Source organism: Strongylocentrotus purpuratus, unplaced genomic scaffold (assembly GCF_000002235.5).
Source record: "Strongylocentrotus purpuratus isolate Spur 01 unplaced genomic scaffold, Spur_5.0 spur5_scaffold_5, whole genome shotgun sequence".
Lineage (NCBI taxonomy): Eukaryota > Metazoa > Echinodermata > Echinoidea > Camarodonta > Strongylocentrotidae > Strongylocentrotus > Strongylocentrotus purpuratus.
This window is the reverse complement of record NW_022145611.1, coordinates 27647001-27670161: the sequence shown is the minus strand read 5'-3', so window position 1 is coordinate 27670161 and position 23161 is coordinate 27647001. Positions and strand designations below refer to the sequence as shown.

The 23161-nt window shown below is 37.7% G+C and overlaps 1 protein-coding gene across 1 annotated transcript in view; it reads left to right on the top strand.

The window, feature by feature from the left end:
• The first annotated feature begins 16507 nt into the window (after positions 1 to 16507).
• The window catches only part of REJ9 (receptor for egg jelly protein), a 33072-nt gene continuing 26418 nt past the window's right edge, over positions 16508 to 23161 (top strand). The window contains 2 exon segments of the mRNA NM_001081965.1: positions 16508 to 21309; positions 22256 to 22546. Of these exon segments, the coding sequence (NP_001075434.1) occupies positions 17250 to 21309; positions 22256 to 22546 (4351 nt within the window). The 5' untranslated portion in view covers positions 16508 to 17249.

Below are 23161 nucleotides of genomic sequence, written 5' to 3'. Positions count from 1 at the left end.
AGATTAATAAGCAAGTTTCTATTATTCAGATATCTTCAAAGATTAATTTACATGTGTTATTCCTCGTGCAAAGCCGATGGCATTGATGTCTAAAGCCACAGAATATTAGCATTGGGTTTTTATTTCTTCCAAAACCCTGGCTATCTAAGACTGGCTTAGTTCCTCATTCTTGACGTTTGATTGGATAATAGTTTACCCCTCTCTGATTGGTTGATGGCTTACTGTAGATTGATAACGAAATGCTGCCCTCTATATCTTATCCCAAGAACATAAAAATAAAATGCTGCTTTTTTTGTTTGTGTGAGTTTTAAACAGCTGCATGTGAAACAGACGATGGTGTTATTTTTTATTATGCACGTAAAAATACATTACAAGATTCCAGTAGAGTTAGAGTCATTCAATGTTCTCTGTTTTTGCGCCACTTTTAAAATTATAACAGGATGCTTCTCATAAAAATGTTTAATCTGAATTAACACCGAAAGAAAATGAAAGAAAAACATCGCGTTTCACTTTTGTTTAAATTTCTTTTGAAAAGGCATCCAGTTATGCTAATCTGTCCATTGGCAAGATTGAAATTTTATCATAGTCTGACTTGAGCTTAATAATCTGAAAATAGTATAGATAAATAGGTTTATACCTGAACAATGAAACACGCGAAACTAATTTATAATTGTGTATTTCAGTAAGCTTACTTGTGAGAAGGGTTCTGTTAAGTGTTAAGAATGACAAAAGATAACGGATAATTTTTCTTTTTCTTCTGAATAAATGGTCATTGTATGTAGTTGATAATATAAATGCAGCTGAATCCTCTTAGTTTAAAGAAGAATGTACGCCTTGAGTGAAAATAGGAAGTGTTGAACGTGCTTGTTTCTTTTTTTTAAATAAAAGAATGTTTTGTGTTTTAAGTGGAAACGGGCAGAGGAATTCAAATGTGTACAAATCGCCACTGACCCAAGTTTGCTGTGGATTGTGTCAAATAAGCTGAAAGCTACTGAATTATTACGTTCAAAGTCATTAATGAGTCGTTTTTCATGATTTTTACTATTCGATGGCTTGTAAAGCTGTCTTGCTTTTTTCTTCACTTTAATGACATTGTTCATTTATAAATTCCGCTTCCTAAAGGAATTAAAAAACAACATCTTAACTATTCAACCTAGATATTTTATCAGTATAGTCTTTTTATCTTTTGTATTTTGTTTGGGACGGGGTATATGTTTAATCTCCATATTATGTCGTGTATTTTCTCTTGAATACGATTTGAAATCGTCTATAATGTTAACAATTTTCTTTTGAATTTATCGAAGTAATCGTCGGGACATTATGGTTTGCAAGAACGGTAACTCCCTCTTTACACTCTCCACTGCACTTGGTGTATAAACATAAATGAGATCGACATGAATTTTAATTGCGATGTTGTTACGAATACAGTAACCAGATAACAATTGCCATATAGTTCAAAACAATTCTTGGACATTACAACTCGTATGCTTTTATCATACTTGTGTGTTATGTTGTCTATGACAACTATTGTTATGAAGTACATAAGTTTAAGTTCAAACAACTACCACCAATTCGATGTCGGAAATTTCTCCACATTTTGAATCTCCATCAAATTTGTGAAAATAACTCATACAGAATTGATATAGATATGGAAAACTTTAGCAAACTATAGTATAGGGAACATGAAAGGACTCTTATTACGCAGTCAGGAAATTATTTGATAATGACATTTTGTCTTTTTATTTTTATTACATCAAAGTGAGGAGAAACAATCCCTAAACAGGAGCTTTTTCTTTGAATTGAAAGGTGAAGTTCACCCTAATAATTAGCTGGTATTAATGAAAGCCGGAAAAAAGAGAGAAACAAATCAGTGAAAGTTTGAGCAATATCCGATTAAAAGTAGGAAAGTTATGAAGTTGTAAAAGCTTTCATCAGAAAAACATAAATTGGCAACACCATGACGTATCTTGCGATGTCCTCTCTAATTTGCCATGTACAAACAAATCATAAACTTTAATTTTCTTAGCCATTAATGGCGGAAAAGATTTGTGTCATACAAATAGAAAATTTGCAATAATTATATTTAGGGTGCATGTATGATTGAACATTTTTTCTTCAGGGAAAATATAAATTTCTGATTTTTTGTTGTTGATACAGAGCAAATGGAGAGAACCTCGCAGAATACGTCAAAGAGATGCCAATTTGTGTTTGATGCATAACTTTCTTATATTAAATCGGATTTTGCTCAGACTTTCTCTGATCTGTTCCTCTCATTTTCTGCATTTATTAAAACCAACTTAATATCAGGGTGGAATTAGCCTTTAAATCATCCCATTAGATTCATGTTTGATTCATATGTAATATGTACCAACACTGTTGTAAAACAATAATCTATATAATTCGAATCAATTTTTTTTTATTATGTATTGATATGGTAATATAACTCCTTCTAATCATATTCTCGAATTAGATTGAAAATTTCTGCCATAACTTCCAATTTTCACATGGATTTTAATGCACAAACGCAAAAAGAATATCAGTGCCATTGCCATTTCTGTAAACAATTCCGGCAAAATCGGTTTTTAATTTTAAAAACATTCTGCAACGTTTAAGGTTTTAAGTATTATGGATTGTTTGCGTTATCAAAATCTGATAAACAGTTGAAATTTTGATCAAATTATATGGATGGTAATTTATATTTAAAAAATAATAAATTAAATTCTATTCAATTTGTGCATATTTTAGAAATAAGATATTGTGTGTTGGGTTGATATGTAATTTGGTTTCATATCGCAGTCCTGCCATGGTAATGATGTACTGCAAAGAATCGTCACAAAATATTGACATACGTCGAATTGCCATGACGACCATGGTTATCCTTGTCCTCTTTCAACAACCTCGAAACAAAACGTTGACAGTAAAAGAGTTTTTTTGCAAGATCACGCAAGATAATTATGAATAAATTGATACTTCAATGCACTTTGAAGTGTATTGAAGACATTCTAAACGGCATTTGATATCAGGCGAAATACTTTATTGAAATAACTATTTTTCGAAAATATTTACCACTCGTTGCTTTCTCTGCTGCCAGTAGATACGCCTTTTACTTTTTGTTAGTACCGTTCCCACACAAATATGTTTAGAAACATTAAAAATACTAACCTATACGATGTTGATGTTCGCAATCGTGTTTTTTTGAAAGATGCTGCTTGAAATAAATATAAACCGCGGGGTTCAACCCCCTCATCGTATTGTCATCTATGTCGTGTATCTCACCATTAAGCCTATAAGGTTTCCGTATAAACTCATTTGCTTTGTTACCGTCACCAATCTATATGTACCACTTAATAGCTATGGTATCATTTAGCTCTTTTTAATCAAAACGAAAATGAAATCCGTTCTCGTAAACGATTTGTTACTGTCTGTCAAAGAACTATTTCCATCTATTCTTCTTTGTGTTTTGATGTTATTTTTTCGTGCTTGTTTATACGAAGCATTATTTGTTGGCAAATAAAATGGCTCCAAAGGTTTATGGAATATTCTTCTGAATAATATTCATGTGCACTGGCTTTTCATATTTTGTTGTGTATCTTTGTCTTATAACCGAGTATGATTGTGGTGTGACCGTGTGACCGTAAAGAAATGTTGTATCGTGATTTTAGATGAAACCCCGTTCGGAAATGATGCTGATAATGATCTATAATTCGAAACGTTTGCATGAACTCTCACAAAGGTTGATGGTACTATTTATGTATAGTTGATTACAAATCGAACCAATAGTGATTTTCATGTTTTAGTATTCTGACAGATTTTACATCATTGACGAAAAACTGATCAAACCATAGACATGGGGTTCATGCTAGCATTGACATAAATGTGATAATAAATGATAGTGAAGTGGTTTGCTTTCCACCAGCGGCTGTCACTAGAACAATGTTAGTAGGTTGGAAAGGGAGATGAGGGGTGTACATTTCTTTTAAACTGTCTTGTAAGATCACCTAAAATATGGATATAATTGTGTCAACAGGCAGGGTTTCATTCATCAATCGTGATGATTTAAGGATGCCTGGTGTATCCTGGGAGAGATAACTCTTCATGCTGGTTTATGGATGATGATAATAATGATGGTGGAAGCGGGGTTAGGAATGGATAGTGAGAAGTGGTAGTGGTGATGATGATCATCATCATCATTAGGAAGATGGTGAAGAGGTGGAGGGGGATAGTGGTGGTCGTGATGATGATGTTGATGATGATGATGATGCAATGATGATGTCATTGATCATCACCATCTTGAGATTTTCTGCATCAGTATATATAACGGGAACTGAATTAATGGTGATGGTGTAATCAAAGTGGTTATTAAGGTGACCACCAAATGTAATAAATAGTAAGTTCCTAGTCATGATCAATATCATAACGGCGTCAATTGCGAAGGTTATTCCAGTGATGTGGTGATCAGTATGATGGCAGCTATAGTGGGTGACGATTTTTCTTCATCTTACAACGATAAAATTAACCAATACAAAATGATTAGGAAGTAAGTATTGCACCGATATCAATTCCGATGATTATGATGGTGGGATCTAGCGTTGCTATGACGATTGATTCTGGCTATGATGAGGTATTGGTGGTGAAGATGATTTCAACAATTTCTAAGGTAATGACGAGGCGGAGTAGTACAGGGGAAGGAGGAGGAGATGGAGAAAGAGAAAGTAAATCACAAACTGAGTCGACAATCAATCACTTTAAAACTGTGGCTCTCGAGTCAGCGAAAGTTGGATGTCTAGTTTACAGCTTCAAGAGCCTGTGCTTTTTGCTTACACCTGTAAATTCCTAACTCAGCAAGCCATAATACTCCTTTCAGGTGAGAATGTACATGAGCGTAATCGTAAGCCAAAGTGGGATGTTAGGAGAACAAGAGGCGAGTAGCAAGGAACATCGGAGGGGAGGTGGGGGCAAGAGTGGGGTGCAGAATACCCCTCTTGATGTATTGAGATCGAGAAGCGAGTCGGTTGATAGGGTGGGGTGAACGAATGCCCCCCTCCAGATATATTTAAAACGAGAGTCGAGCAAGGGGTCTCGGTTGATAGGAGGGATATGTGTGTGGTGCACTCCATCTTTCAGATGTACTGCGAACGAGAGCAAGGAGCGTCGGTGTGTGGGATGCAGAACTACACCCCCTTCAGTTATGTGCGTGGTATACAATAATGATATGAATATTATGAAGATGTGATCATATTTCACGATTTATGAAACCGAAAGTGTGTTGTATACGAGATATACTACTATTTAGTTGAAAGGGGATAGGACATTAGTCCAATGGAACGGAGAAAACAATATACACTACCAAAGTCGCGTTCAGATAATGGCGACCGAAATAGAGAGAGAGAGAAAAAAAACATTTGAACACTTCTCCTGAATCTGTTCCGAAGCTACTTTGCGCTCTGTGCTGATAGGTTTGGAGGGTTCTTGCCAACAGGTTGAATAATTGGCCCCCAACGTTAACTTGCAAAGTGACGTAGAGGAAACCAAGCAAAGCTTTCTGACACAAGTAATCTAAAGGTGTGTAGAGCGACGGCTTTCCCACGGCTGGATGAGGAGTGCCGTTTACTTTAGCCCCCTGTCAGAATCTTTTTAAAAATATAATACTTTAAAATAGCTTGACTTCAGTGATGACTTGACTTTGACTGAAATTCACCACAAACAAGGGAGGACGAGTGTGCCCCATGTCACCACATTACGTTACCTCATCTTGTACTTGTCATGTTGAACTCTCAATCTTTACCCTGGTCATGGGGGCGAATGGTGAGTTTATAAGCAGCTGTTAAAAAAAAGGAAGAAAGTTTGAGTACATACATGTAGGGGCGAAAAGGAAGATGTTGCTGGATGGGGGGGGGGGGGGGGAGGCTTCCGTGAAATGAGAGAGGGGTCCATGTGTGCATGACTCGTTAACCTTCGCCCGCCATTGATCATGAATCATAGATGTGATACGGAACATTCGTGGGGGTCAGACGCGGGTCAGGAAAGCAAACCCCTGGCCAGGCAACAGAAAACAACATAGTCTTCTTCTTCGGGTTTGGAGCATGTGCCAAGAAAGAAAGGAAAAAAGAAGAAGAACGACCGCCGAGTGCCCTCCATGATTTATGCGTGGACCTCATGGAGGCTCTTAGAATGTGTGTAAGGATACCCTGGTTTCACGTACAGCACGAATGTTCTTCCGCTTCATGCTATCCTACAAAGTAAAGAGACACGGTCGATACGACCGCCATCTTATCTGACCATAGTAACTATGAGCTAGAGATGGAGAATTCCTGGCAAATGGCGGTTTTATTATTGGTTTTCCTATTCTTGGAATATCAATTCATGCCTTTTGATGAAATTATTAGAAAGTGTGATGGTTTATTGATAGAAAAAAAACGGATTGGGGATCTGCAGTAAAACTTAACGTTATTGTTCGTTTGACCGTTTATCAAAGAAATATTCCTTCAGTTACTTACCACATTCAATGTGAAATAGATTCATTATGAAACAGAAACATTCGAATAATATCTAAACCGGTATCTTATCTGCAGTATGTTGATTGTCTTGACATAATAAATGCTCTATCCATTATGCTCTTTGGTGAATGGGATTAAATTTATAATTGCATAATTTTACATGGATGTGGAGTCTGGAGACGTCATGTTCTAGGGTATAAGTCATCTGACTATGAAGCACAAAGTACAGGCTTCGAGTCCCTGCAACTGCACTAATGTCCTTTGGCAAGGCAATAATCTATATTGCCACCCCCACGTGACGTAATTTGGTAAGAAGAAATTCCGTGCATGCTTGAGCGCGTTATCGTGGGAGCTTGGCTGTGATTGAAGTTTTTGAGCGTCAAGACACGCCTGGCTGGAATGCTCCCCGAGGAGTGGAGATTGTGCACACGGTGTGTGCGGGCAAGCACTGAATCCAATGACCTGTTTAATAGTATATCTGTAAATTAAGCGCTATATAGAATCGGAATATTATTATAGTATTATTGAAGGGCCTTCAGGCAGTACAGCATTCATGACACCTACCCTAACAATACGACCATGTCATTGTTATCATTATTACTACATCATTATCATTTATATCATTATGTCATCATCATCATCACCACCATCAACATTTTCACGATTATCATCCCACGATGCGCCTCTTCTTTTTCGTTCAGAAGGTCGTCTTTTATTTATATGATATACTATACCTCCCCCCCCCCCCCCACGATATAAAAGCCTGTCAATTTTAACTGCAGATTTTTCAACTTTAGAATATAATCGCAATGTATATAGTCAATGGCTGTATCTAATTTTTTGGCCAAAAAAATGAACTTCTCAAAATTTACTTTTTGAAGATGCACTTTGAGTTTATAGCTATGTACGCATAATCTAAACATGTCTTTAAAACGCATATGCGCGAAAAAAGCATTGCGAAAGTATCGCGAAATTATCATTACATAATTATGATTATTTTGTAATCCATCAAAACTTCAAATCTACAGGAGGAAGTTCAACTAAGCGCAGTGGATGATGGGGGAGGTGGCACCCCTAGAGCAAGACAATTGTGATTCCACTATACAGGCGATAAGCTATACGCTAGTAACCAATACAATATATATTTCACTCGTTCAACTCAACATCGTTCATAATAAATCTTTGAATATACCATCCTATTGAAAACGAAACACGCTTTTAGTGGTCAGTTTCACCGAGAGATGGCGACATTCAAGTTTTGTGTACCACATCGATTTCTAGAGCCAACTCATTGCTGGGACACTGTAAAATACGTATTTTAGAGTTTTGTGTCCTCGCCCGACGTTGATTTCTGAAGTTAGCGGCTCATGTCTCACTGCAGGTTTGGTGTAATTCAATATCAATACAATTTGATGTGTTTTATTCTTATGCAAGGAGGTGTAAACCAAAGCGGGCGAGGCTTCCAACATGTAAGATAGTACGATCGCAAAGACTTTCGAAAAATCGTCCCATCAAGACACTTTTGCCTCTGTCAACCCCTTTTTAATGTAATGTCCGAAAATTGTAACGACGTGTTGCGTAATCAGAACTAAGACTAACTTCAACACAATTTCTTGGGATATACATAGGTGAGAAACTGAATTGGAAAACTCATGTGGACAAATTAAGTAAAGTGGTGTAAACAAATACTGGTGTTATTTATAAGTTGAGATCATGTATACCGCAAGAAGTTTTGTTCATTTTGTACTCTACTCTTATTTTATCATATATTAATTATGGTATGTTGGCATGGGGCAAATCATCCCAAACCCAAATCCACAGGCTTTTTGTTGCGCAGAAGCGGGTTATTAGAATAATTTGTAAAGCGAATTATCGTACACATACAAATCTACTTTTTTTATGAAAACGGTATTCTAAAACTAGAAGATCTCTATTCAATGCAACTTGGAATGCTCATGTTTAGCATTCACTCTGGGGACCTCCCTCCTGCCCGTGCTCAAATCTTTAGAAGAAATAACCAAATTCACAGCTATAATACTAGACAGGCTTCTGCTCTCCATTTACCATATGCAAGGACAACATTCACTCTGAATACTCTAATGTCCACTGGCCCCAGGTTCTGGAATTCACTTGATACTACTATAACAAAATGCTTCAAGTATCTCAGCTTTTAAACGTAGACTTAAGTCATATTTACTTCTCAAGTATGTCGATGACACATGAATGTGTTATCAAGCTTTATCATGTACTGTAGCATATTTAACTCTACTCTCGATCTATTTTTTGTTATTTCTTGACTTTGACATAATCCCCTTTATCCCTTTTCTTTTTTCTTCTTCTTTCTCATCTGTACATATACATGTACCATATATTCCTACTTGTCGTTCTTGACCTCTGCACTCAGAGAGCAATAACTCATTAATGTCTCGATTTGGTGTCAGCTTGGGTTTGTCCATAATAGATCACCCTCCCATGGGTGGGTTAATTTTTGCTCATATGATACATTTTTTCAAACACACGGTGAGTTTGTTAGCTCACCCGGTGTGATGGGGATGTGCGCATCTTCAGGTATACTTGTTGTAGTCATCCATGCTGAGGTCGATGCATCGTTGGGTAGTTATTCTCTGAGAGTATTTTGTAAATAGGTTTATATATTCCATATTTGTTGTTGTATTCATGAATCGGTTATCTTTGTCACATCATATGAGGGGGCCTTAACTTAACAAGCTGTGCTTCAACCAAGGTCTCCTCGTCTTTCTATATTCTACATTGTACTGTTATGATTATACTCTATTATATGTTGTCATATGTGTTTTCTGGAAGACAAATAAACTTGATACTTGAACTAGGGCGATGAATCTGATCGATCGGGTTAAATAAAGATAATGGAATTATGTCATCATCAGTATTCACATCGGATGGTTCGTTCGGGCTATCTAACAAGTTGAAGAGCGCCATCTAACTTCAAACCAAGCGGTTATTTGCAGTGCGTCCCAGAAAAATAAAACGCCAAACCAGTCGGTTATTGTGAACAAACTATGAGCTGTATACAGGGGCGGCGATTTCTTTTCATTACCGGGGGGGGGGGGGGGGACGAAATGCGAGGAACGAGGGAAGAGTGACGTAATGAGCTAAAACGTTTTTTTGGGGGAAGAAAAAAATCCGCATCATCACCGCTCTTACATGTTAAATGCAGGCCCCGCGGAACGTTTTTCAAGGTGGGAGTGGGGGGGGGGGGGGCTAAAGTATTTGCGATCAGATAGAGCAAAGCAAGTGGGGCGTAAATTGGCGTGGGGTCCAGGGGCGGAGCCCCATGAAGCTCAGAGTTTTTAGGCATTTAATAAGGGTCAGATGAGCATATTTTGATACCTTATTTGTGACACTTGCATGCAGGTCACTAATTGGAGTGGGGTCCAGGGGGCAAAGCCCCCAGAAGCTCAGCGGTTGTAGGAATTATTTTACGACCAGATGAGCATCTAGGGGCCGCCTTAGGGCCCTTGGTGGGGTCTAAGGGCGGAGCCCCCGGAAGCTCAGGGTTTTAGGCTTTTGAATATGGTCAGATGAGCATCCAGTGGCCCGCCGAGGGCCCTGGTGGGTTATAGGGGCAGCAACATTTGTAAATTAGTCACTGGTATCGAATTAGAAAATGAGTTTTATCGGAAGGGGGGGGGGGGGACTGCCCCCAGCCCGAGTGAGTGAGCATAATTAATGAGAGGGGTGAAGGTGACGAAAGTGATTACCCCCTCATAGGTTTTGAAGTTTTGTTGTATTACAGAATTACATTCCTTAGCAAAACTATAGTATGAAATCAACAATGTCCTGTTTTCACACTTCACTTTTCTACAATATTTACTTGTACATTTTGAAGGATATTATGCGAGGGAGCAAAGCTCCCGAGCCAGAAGATTTTCGCATTTTTATTTGTCTAAACGCTGCACTCTTGGGCTCTCCAAAGCCTAATAGTGTGTTACAATCTTTAGTCAGTTTTTGCTGTACATCATTTTTTTGCACTTTTTCAAATTTTCTGGGGGGGGGGGGGGACGATCCCCCCTACAAAAATCGAGGGGGGACGTGTCCCCCCCCGTCCCCCCCCCCCCCGGGATCGCCGCCCCTGGCTGTATAAATACAATTTCTTGCATTTCATAAAGTAGAAGTAATATAGTTTAACGATAAATTGATTACACTAATCTATACACGCTTCACTGAACTGTATTGTTTTAATTGGCATGTCAAGATCCATTTTCCCGATTTTGGTAAAACCGTGGAAACCTTAGGATCACACGTGAACATGACCACACATGACCTGTTAGAAACACAAATGTTAAAAGTCAATGATAATATTGTTTTGACACGTTTCATGTGCTTTTTTATGAGGAAAAACGTAATGATATCATCACAAAATATAACTGAGATATTGTCGATGGTTATTTATTAGCTTTGGGGAAATTTTAGGGTGTACGCCACTGTCATTCAGGAAATGCATATTCGCCCCTTATTTGTTGATAACCGCACATCATCACATCGTGGAAATCTTGCATAATAATCTTTTAAAAGCTGAAGTATCCCGTAGGTCGTTCTTATTATTGTACTTGATATGCCCTTAAGGCATAACAGTAACAAAGTGAGAGGAGATGATGTTCAAACGAAATATGAATCAAATAACATATGGCAGCCGAATAAATGTGCCTACTATTAAAACATAAGACACATTAATAAATTGACACCAAAACTTCAAGAAAATTAGTTCAAACCAGATCTAACATTAAATAACTAACAAATAATGAGTGATGAGCACAGAGATTAATCCTCCATAACCTTGCACTTCGCCAATAACAAAGGTCGATGTAAGCCTTTATCTCACATACCGGACAGGCATCATAATCACAGAAACGTAAGTAGAGCTGCAGAAGAGAGAGCAAGACGCCCTCTCACACCAAGCCTGTACTCGATGGATAGCGCCAACAGTTGATGACTTAGAACGAAACAAAAAAGACTTACAGGATTGTTATAATTATATAAATGAAGGTATTAAAATTCGTTCTAGAGCATCACACTATGAATGCGGAGAAAGAGACACTGGGTATTTTACCCAATTAATGAAGTCTAATAAAAAGAAAACATTGATAAATAAACTTTATATTGATGAAGATATAAGCTTTGATCAAAAATATTATGCAAGAAATATATACATTTTATAGTAAGCTTTATGCTCAATCGGAAGAGGAAATTGATTTTGTGGATGATTTTTTTCAGGACTTGCCAAAATTAAATTCAGATTCGTGTGCATTATGTGAAGGTAAAATAACAAATGGAGAATGTACTGCAGCCATGAAAGAAATGGCATCTAATAAATCCCCGGGGAATGATGGATTAAGTGTTGAATTTTATATACTGTTTTGGCCATTGATAGGAAATTTAGTTGTAGATTCTTTAAATTCAGCTTTTGGAAAGAAGGAACTTTCCTCATCACAAAAGCAGGCGGTCATTAGTTTGATTCATAAAGAAGGAAAAGATCCCTTATTTATAAAAAATTATAGACCAATATCTTTATTGAATGTAGACTACAAAATTTTGACTAAAGTGCTTTCTATAAGGATTAAAAAAGTTTTAAATGATTTAATTTCTGTCGACCAGGTGGGATATCTAAAGGATCGAAACATAGGTGAAGCAATTAGAATGATAGATGATATAATTCATCATACATCAGTCAATGAAATACCTGGATATATGATGATAATTGATTTTGAAAAGGCTTTCGATTCTGTTTCACATACTTTTTTGCAGAAGGTTTTGTTAACATTTGGTTTTGGACCATCATTTTGTAGATGGGTGGAGACTATATATAATAATGCTCAAAGTTGTGTCTTTAATGGGGGCTCATCTACTGGGTACTTTGATATTAAGAGAGGTGTTAGACAGGGGGACCCCCTGTCCCCATATCTGTTTATACTTTGTATTGAAATTTGAGCTCGTTCAATATATAAAGACCCTGAAATTCAAGGATTTACTTTTAATAACGTACATGTAAAACAAGTTCTTTATGCAGATGATATGACTCTCTTTATTCGGGACTCAAACTCATTTAAAAAGGTGGGGAAACTGTTTGAAAATTTTGCTAGAAATTCTGGATTAAAAATTAATAAAGAAAAAACTTTTATATTATTGTTAGGCCCTTCTCAAAATGAAAATATTGCTCTTCCATTTGGTAAAGTAGTACAAATGGTCAAGATTTTGGGTATATATTTTTCTTTAGATGTTGAAGTTCAGGAAAGGACAAATTATAAGGAAATTTTGAGTAAAATAAAAAAGTTGTTGTCTTGGTGGAAACAAAGAGATTTAACTTTAATGGGGAAAATTCAATTGATAAAAACGTTTATTTTGTCAAAATTGATTTATGTATCGGCGCTGACACCAGTACCAAATTGGGTATTTAAAGATTTGGATAAACTGGTTTTTGAATTTTTGTGGAAAGGGAAAAGATAAGATTAAGCGAAATGTAATGTTCTTGGATTATTGTAGAGGTGGACTAAGATTAACGGACTTTCATTTATTTATTTTAGTGCAGAGGATTATGTGGGTAAAAAGACTTTTAACGGGGGATGCAAACATGGGATGGAAACAATATTTTAATTATTTAACTAAAGATGCTGGAGGAATTTTGATATTTTATAATAATGCAACCGTAGGTATATCTGAATTAGTATTACCATCATTTTATAGAGACATGCTGGATGTTTGGATGGCTACGAGAATATTTTTGTTAAAGGAAAGTGTTTCTAGGAGGAATGAGATTATCTATAATAATAGATTTGTTTTTATCGATGGTCATGTTCATTTCGATGAGGGATTATTTAACAAAAATGTTTATAAGTTGCATCATATTGTTGATAAGGAAGGTAATATAAAATCTAATGAGGAATTTCAAAGAAAAGGTTTAAATAGTTTAGAAATTAGTAAAATACAACGTATTTTTCTTGGCATCCCGTCTTCATGGAAACAATTTTTAAATAAAAATACTCACTCAAATATAGATAGGGAATTGGATATGGATATTATTATGTTTGAAAAGGTATATATGTTAGATCAAATAACCTCAAAAATTATATACGCTTTTTTTATTAAATAAGAAAGTAGAAAAATCATATGCAGAACGACATTTAGAACAGACTTATAATATTCATGGAAAAGATATACAATTAATATTTTTAAGACTTAGAAAGTGCACATTGAATAGTAAGCTTAGAGAATTTCAATTTAAAATGCTTTATAATATTATATATACCAAATTACATTTATATAAATTTAAAATGGTTAATAGTAATTTATGTTCTTTTTGTGGTAAATATGAGGAAACTTACGAGCATTTATTTTGTCTTTGTGAGAAAGTAAAACCAATTTGGGAAGAGTGTGGGAATTCATTTAATTTAGTAGAAATTACAAATATAAATTGGAAAGGTATCCATGTAGGGATAGTTGAGTTTAACATAGGGAAGGAACAGTTATTAAATCATATCATAATTTTGATAAAATATATGATATTTATAGATAGTAAAAATAGACAAAAACCACCAACTTATTTGGAGATTAAGAAAAGATTATTAGAAAATAGAAAGGAGGAGAAGAAATTAGCTGGGGACCGAGGTACACTCACATATCATTTTAGAAAGTGGGACAATTTAGAATAGCTTCGTGCAGAATAAATAAAATAAGGAAGGCGAATAGAAGCAATGAAATGGACATGGCTGATATAATGGTCGAGATTTCCACAAAATGTAGGCATGTTTTAAGTGGGTGTTTGTGTGGGTGTCTGTGCACGTGTGTGTATGTGTGTATGTAAGTATTTTTTTCTTCTTTTTTTCTTCTCTTAAATGTCTTTTTATGTTCATGCCTTCTTCATGCATGCATGTTTCATGCTTTATTTGATGTAAATAGTAAAAATTTCATTTGTATTATTTAGATGTGAATGTAAAATCATATTCTATATAATAATATTAACATGCAGATTATTTTTTGTATTGATTTTGTTATTGTTTGTGAAAAGCAATGGAGAAAATAAAATATCATTGAAAAAAAAAAAAAAAAAAAAAAAAAAAAAAAAAAAAAAAAAAAAAAAAAAACTAAACCCAACAACAACAACTACAACGATCATGTTTGCATGTGGTATTATCGTTTTCACTGTTTTACCACAATCTTGTTTAGATGGATTTTGGCATACCATTTTCAAAACATTGTTGTTTGGTGACGTGTGTATGGATAAATGCAATCAGAGTATCATTTGAAAGCACATTTCATTAACTTTACGAAAAGCAAGGAATCTTTTTCATACAGCCAATACTAGTTCGCTCACAATAACCGTTCGATTTCGGGTTTTGGTTTTTATTTTCTGGTACGCACTGTGACTTCAACGACGAAGGCAGTGATTTGTTCTTGGGAGCTTGGCTTATAATTCCAAGTTCATTATTCTTCTCTCGTTAGCTTAATATGTACATCGACCTTCTCGGTCAGTAAATGATACCATGGAATCCCCTTGTGTTGCTCACAATATTGACCACTGGCTTTGTCTAGCTATAGATGTCGTTGTCAACAGAGGTTTAAATAGTATTGATCGTTATGACGTCTTGATATCTAATGCACAGTTCCAATGCTAACAAAGACTAGAAAAAGGGGAATGGGGCGATGGGATAAACGAGCCTATTTTAAGGCTCGAAAGCAAAGGGTAATCATAAAATGTTATAGACAATGGTATGGTTTTTTATAACATCAATTATTTCATACAGACTTTATGGCCCTGACTTAAAAAAGTGAAAACCCTTATGCACGTTCCATACAATTATGGTAAGGATATGAATACGATTTAATAAAACGTCCTACATCCTTGTGTACAAATCCTACAAAACTGTGTACAAAGTTTGACACAAATGTTATTTGATTTAGTTACTGACGTTCAAAAGCCTTTTATGACATGCGCTTTTAAAAATAGCCAGATCCTTCAAATAGATTTCAACTTGAAGTTTTCCGAAGTCGACATGTCCATCCATACTGCACTGACGATGTTTCTGAAGAACAGACGTGCATGAACTGAAGGATTTACGTTGACTATGATCCCATTTGCGAGTCAAGAGTAGTCAGCTTTTGTATACAATACTAACAAATCGTAAATCATAAAAATTCACTGTAGGAAATGATGATCTCCTCGGCGATTAATATAATGGACGTGCTCTTTGGATTAGTGTCCTGAAGATCAGGAATAATTTTTTTTAAAGATTTTTATTCTATTTTATTTTTTATTTTTTAGGGGGGGAGTACCGTTTGCAAGTCATGCAAAAAGAATTTTATTTAATCTCAAGGGTAATTTATGAATACAGATAGAAGAAGAAATAACAGAGAGATAAAGAGGAAGAGTGAGCCAGAGAACAGAAGAAATATCAGGTAATGGAGAAAAAGAGAAGGAAAGAGGGAACATAAAACTTTGAAGGAAGCAGAGGAGATATTTCAAAGATGTGCAACAAGATCTGTAAACCAAACAATTAGGAAATTCATGTTGTCTGACAGTGTCTGAATAGATAATCTTTTTAATTGATGATATATTTATCATCGTTTTAAAGCTTGACATGTACGATAAAGAAATCAAATCAATTTCATCCACAGTCTCTCTTTCCTTCCCTTTCCCTCTCTCTCTCTCCATTTCTACTTTATTTCTTTCTCTCCAGCCTTTTCTTTCGCAGCCCCCTCACCTTCTCTTTCTCTTAAATCCATTTCTTTATGCCATTTATGTATCTTTCACTTTCTTGGATTCTATTTAATTCAGTTGTATTGAATTCAAATTGATTCAATTCAAAATAAAAGTTTATTAAATCTTGCTTTGGGAATACACAGATTGGATCGTACTTTACAGCAATTAAAATACAATATTGATACAAATTGCATTGTAATGTTCATCTACAAATTTCTGAAAACGTTTGATATGATTGAATTATTTTTATCGTTTACTATTGTTGTTGTTGTTGTTTTTATTTCCGAAATCAGATTAAAAATATTATACATAGTAAAATATACAAAGTAAAATATTTATACATGTATACAAAGACAAAAATCGGTGGAAAGCCCAATTCAGCAGTGTTTATAGAACGCTACTGTTCTTCCTTGGGGTCCTTAATTGAGAGACCTTCATCAGAACCATGATGAAAAGCAGCGTTGCTGATCATGTTTTTATCCTGTATAAATATGATTCATTAAATAAATAACAGTAATAAAGCATGTACAAAAGAATATTTGCTTTTCAATGAAATACATTTTATTGCGTGGTTACTCTCTGTTTGATAATGTGATCTTGCACAAGATCGAATCCCTGCCCTAGTTCTAGTGCCCTGGTTTCAGTGCCCTTGGTCTAGATGCCTTGAAGTCAAACTACCCCTCGTTTCTGTGCTACCACACCACTTTTTAGCTATAGTTGAACGTAACAAGAACCTTATATAACGCATCCTAAGTCGTCAGCAATGTTATTGATTTCCTTCGTCTTAATCGATATTTAAGATTTTGTGAAGAGTTGCATTGCGAGATAAGGGTTTGATGCGCAAAAGCAGATATTGATTGTGAGGCGGAGATGGGACTAACTGCACCCTCGTTTTTTTTTACGGTAGACCATTGTGCGCCTTAACAGTCGGTGTAAACGGATGTCTTCGTCTATGCCAGCTTGGATATATCGAAATATGTCCCTCCTTGTGTAGATTAATTTGGATAATCTTTACCAGCATGCGATGTGTGTTTGTACTAGTCCTGCTCCTAGGAGTAGCTAGTGCGAAGACGCAGGACTCAAGTTCGTCTTGGTGGACAGGGAGTGATTCTTCTTCTTATTCATGGTGGGGGTCTTCATGGTTGGGATCTTCATGGTTGGGATCTTCATGGTGGGGATCGTCGTGGAGGGGCTCTTCGTATGAATCTTCTTGGTGGGGGGATTCTTCGTGGTACGGGTCATCTTGGTGGTGGTATTCGTCGGATGGCAGCTCGTTCAACTTTCCCGTTGACATCCAAGGGCTGATCCAGGTATTTGGCCAGGCCATCAACGCCGACACCATGCCCGAATCCATCGGAATAATTTGCGACAGTTTCGAAGAACTTGGGGAGTTACTGCCAGAGGGGATGCAGTCTTTTATTTGCGATACCCTCGTCAATGATCCAGAGGATGCTGATTTTAACGAGGCATGTGAAGAAATAATGGAACTGTTTGTGGGCGAATTTGAAGATGAAGAACGCGAGAAACGAGATGCTTCGTCTAGCTCATCCTCCTCCTCCTCCTCCGGGTCCTCCCTATCTTCGTCTTCCTCCTCATCCTGGTCCTCCCCATCTTCGTCTTCCTCCTCATCCTGGTCCTCCCCATCTTCGTCTTCCTCCTCATCCTGGTCCTCCCCATCTTCGTCTTCCTCCTCATCATGGTCCTCCCGATCTTCGTCTTCCTCCTCATCCTGGTCCTCCCGATCTTCGTCTCCCTCCTCATCCTGGTCCTCCTCATCCTGGCCCTCCTCATCCTGGTCCTCCTCATCTTGGTCTTCGTCGTCCTGGTCTTCGTGGTACTCATCGTCATGGTTGTCGGGTTCCTGGTCGTCTTGGTGGGATTGGGAATCAGACTGGGAATATTCAGAATGGTGGTCTGGATCTGACGACTGGTGGTGGGAATCAGACTGGAGTGAAGGAGATGGTGAATGGGATATTGTACTCGATCAGTTCACCGATGCTCTCGGTATTGTCGATCCCGATAGCGACCAATCTGTTTGTCGTGGCGTGACCGGTACGATGCAGTACGATTCGAGTAGTGTTAGTGACATTATGGACGAATATGCTTATGATTTTATCTTACTAGTCCTCTCCGATGAAGTTAACAGATGCCGGAAGTCATCTGAATTCAGCAGCTCATCATCTAGCTTCAGCAGCTCGTGGTCGGAAAGCGATAACTCTTCGTCTTTCGGTGACTCTTTCAGCTTCAGTAGCTGGTATTTTCCTGATCTTTCCATTCCTGATGTCGTGTCCACGGTCGTGATGACGCTCGGGGACTATGCAGACAAAGATGATTACTGTACCGACATTGTGCAAGCAGCTTTTGATGAAAAGAATGGGAATCGCGATGCTCTAGACACAATACTAGATACAATGAAATCGAATATCTTTGAACTTGTTTCTTCGATGTCATTCTGTGAAGACATGTTGGAAAATCTGATGGAAGAGGCTCCAGACTTGATGAACATGACGTTCAGATTCATCAACATCACTCAATTGGATATTTGTACTACCATTATTGATTCTTTCGATGAGGATGCAGATTTTGATATTGATTTTCCTTCATCTTTCCCAGAAGGAAGTTCAGATTCATGGTCATCCTCCTTTAGCTGGTCATCCTCTTTCTTGTCATCGTCTTGGTCATCCTCTTTCCCGTCATCCTCTTCCTCGTCATCATCATCTTGGTCATCCCCTTCCTCGTCATCATCATCTGGGTCATCCTCTTCCTCGTCATCTTCTTCCTCGTCATCCTCTTCCTCGTCATCATCATCCTCGTCATCATCATCTCGGTCATCCTCTTCCTCATCATCATCTCTGTCATCCTCTTCCTGGTCATCATCATCTCGGTCATCCTCTTCCTGGTCATCATCATCTCGGTCATCCTCTTCCTGGTCATCATCATCTCGGTCATCCTCTTCCTGGTCATCATCATCTCGGTCATCCTCTTCCTGGTCATCATCATCTTGGTCATCCTCTTCCTGGTCTTCAGCATGGTCTTCATCATCTTGGTGGTGGTCTAGCTCTCCGTGGTCGTGGGGGTCCAGCTACGAAGGTGAATGGGATCCAATCGATCCACGCGTCGCCGAACAAGTCCCTATTGAAATTTGGATCCAGCTTGCTGGACGAATTTATCAAGCCGATAATTTGCGGGAGGGTGCTCTCATATTCTGTGAAACTGTTCCAGACACGTTAATGGATAGGGTAGCGAAGGATATGTGCCAGGCTTTGGACGACGAAAACTTCTATGAGTTTCTCAAACTCTGCTACCAAGTCTCGCACGAAGATGATTATGATGACTGGGAAGACTGGGAGGACTGGGAGGACTACACGGAGGATATTTTCTTCGATAGTCTACTTGATACGGTTCCATATGCGTTGAATATCAGTACCGAGGACCCTTATAGAATGTGCAAGTCCTACACCGACCTGTATTCATTGGACAATGATGGAATAAAAGAAAAGGCCAACAACCTGATCTCTGCCATCGTCTACTACAGTGGCGGCTGGCTTTACAGCACTTCCTGTTGGAGATACTATGACTGGAGGCATTTTTGGCCATCCTCGTGGTCTTCTAGCTGGTCTTCCGAGGTATCATACTCCTTCGATGAATCAAGCACGCTCTGGAATTACAAAGTACCTTCCGTTGACTCCCTGGACAATGTTCTCTCAGTGATCTTCCAACAACTTGGCGATTGGAGCAGTGAGGAGCAAATGTGTAAGCAGGTAGCGTCTATATCAGGAGACCCAGACCTCAGCGATGAACTGTTTGATTTGCTAGACGACATGGTCAGCAACATCCTGGAAATGACGACCAATCTTCGTTCCTGTAGGAACTTTGTCAACACAGTGACAAGCAATGGAATTCTCACCAGTGAAGATATAGAGGAAATGACAGGCTATTCAAGTGCTTCTGATCTATGCGATTTCGTCGTGGAAACTTTCTCGGCAAATAGAATCAAAATTGACGCTATTGATCTCCCCGAATTAGACGGATATAGCTATAGTGATGATATTTTTGGTTATCTCGGGGAACAAGCCATGGAGTCTGGTATGATCGCCCCACTGATTCCCTTCGAAACGGCTGTCAAACTGATTGCAAAGATGTACAACGCAAATAACTTTCCGGAGATGAGCGAGATAGTTTGTGATGTCATGGGAGAATACCTGGCTCGTGTACATGGTATGGGTGACGTTGTAGAGCCGATCTGCAGGATCTTTACCAGTTCCGGTTCTGACCCCCAGGATTTGATATCGGACTGCGAAGAAAGTCTGATCCCAGCCTACTACGGACCCGATTATCCAACCGCCCTTCGTGAATTTGACGTTGACAAGTTATTGGACTTTATCTCTGATTACATTGACATTGATCTAAGTGTCCTTGAAGAAGAAGATCCACAGGGGATCTGCGTTGAAGCGGGTGATACAGTCAAAGAAATACTGACATCAGACATGAGTATCCTGGACTTTGGCAAGGTCACCATGGTTGATATTGGTACATGGATGATCAATGAATACGGGATGGCGTTTTGCGAGCAGATTGACCAGATTCGGTCCTATCTCGAAGATTTGCAATGGTGGGATAATTACGGTCAATGGTGGTACTGGGATTCGTCAGTGGAGGAGTTCGATTACTACAGAGACACTCCACGTTTCCTCAGACAAGAAGACCTTGATATCATGGATGACATCATGGGCGTCCTCACCGGGATGGGTAGCATGGACAGGGTCTGTGACAGCATGGTCGATAGCAGGGATGATCTCGAAGGCTACATGGAATTCATGGCTGATCAAGTGATCGGGATCTTGGAGAACGTGGACCGATGCGAGCGTTTTGTCGACACTATTGAGGATATCATCATGTCCGGGGACATCTTTGAAGGGGGTAACAGCTGGGATGTCAGCTGGGAATCGTCTTGGACATGGTGGTCGTCGTCCGCTCCATACAGGATGGACATCGATGACATCCTGCGAATGATTGGATTTGAAGGCAAGAACGACCTGTGTCTGGCTGTTGTCCAAGCTTTTACTGAAGAGACCGTTGGTAAGTGTACATTTAACTTGATATCCTTTCAAGCCTCATTTGGTCTTTGTTCTTAAATAACAGAAAATGTTAAAAAATCTAATCGTGTTTGGGATTACCTTTAGTTTGACTATTTATGAATGAATCAGTGGATATTTAGAAGTCCTCACTGTTTATGATATATCTAATGTAGAAACATGTATAGATACATATTTATATATATATATATATATATATATATATATATACATCAAAATTAATCAGAGAACTTACATTTTGCTCATGTAATTACGTTCTACAATAATCACCCTGATATTTGGCAACAAATTAGGCTTATTAATTATTTTAAAAAAGAGACCATCATCAAAACCTTTATCAGCCGATCATTCCTTGTTTATAAATATAACCACTCCCAAATACGAGTAATTTTGACTGAATTGTTACTATACTGGAGGTGCGCGTGTTAGCTGTCTAACTACTCTGAAGTGTGCCGAAGGCGTTAACTAAGCAGACTATTTTTGTTTTAATTAAAGCGACTCTTTCCTTCGGACAGACGAATTATCAGCGTTTATACCGATTTTGTATGTGTACAAAACATGTGTGTACAATATGTACCGTCATATATAGTTGTAGTACAGGTTTACAAAGAAAACAAGAAAAAGGTCTTTTAAAGTGGAAGTTATCACTTTGTAACTGCAAGGAAAAAAGTGCTATATTAAATATCTTTTGAATTGCATGGAATTGCAATTCCAGTGTCTACAAATATAAGGTATTAAAACAGCGAAACAATCATTATAACAAGTTTTTATGGTCATTGGTATTATCTATGAACACCATTTCTGCTTTGGCTTTCTGTCCGGATAATAATCATCCATATCTTTCTTTCATTTCATTTGTTTTTACACATTGTGAATGAAACGTTGTCATATTAGAATCTAAGGTTAATATTCTGGATTTTATTTTACAGAGGAATGCAGAGGAATCGTCGATTGCGCCGGTGAGTGCAACGGGCCCGCCCGTGAAGACTGCGCCGGCGTCTGCAATGGCGACGCTGACACCGATTGCGCCGGCGAATGCAACGGGGAAGCGTACATCAATTACTGCTTCGAGTGCGTAGGTGGACGGACGAACAGGGATGAGGAATTCGGAGCTGATCGATGTGGTTTGTGCAAGCAGGCCAAGGACTACAAAGAAATATGGGATTGCTCTGGTTCCTGCAACGCCACTGCTTTCTATGATCGATGTGGAGAATGTGTTGGTTAGTAGATCTTACTGCTTTAAAAAATATACATGTATATATTTTTCATCATCCCCCTTCGAAGTGTTGGGAGCCCCAAATTTGCCATAGATTTTATGGCAACATTTCACTTAAATCGTATCATAATGTGAAAGAGGATGTCATTGAAGACACATTTCTGCGAGGATTTCCAAAACAAATGTGTTTGAAGTCTAATATTGATGAAAGAATTCAAACCCAAGTAATGTATTCTTTTATCAATATAAATTATGTCTTCGAACACATTTTTTTTTTGTGTGTCTCAAATGACATCCTCTTTCACATTATGGTACAATTCAAGTGAAATGTTGTCATCAAATTTTTAGCAAATTTGGGGCTCCCAACACTTTAGGTGACAAAAGACGTTTATAGCTGATTAAATTCATTTTTAAAATCTTCAATCGGAGATGAGCTTCCAGCTAACTTACTGATTCAACAGATTTACTGAACAAATATAAGATGCAAAAATAAAGACTACTATTCTTCTCGAGGAAGTGTTAGTAAAGTAGAGTATCTTCAGAAGAAAAAAAAAGCAAATATTTGGAGATGAAAGCTAGTTTTTGTTATTACCGTTATTTATTTGAACAATTTCAACAC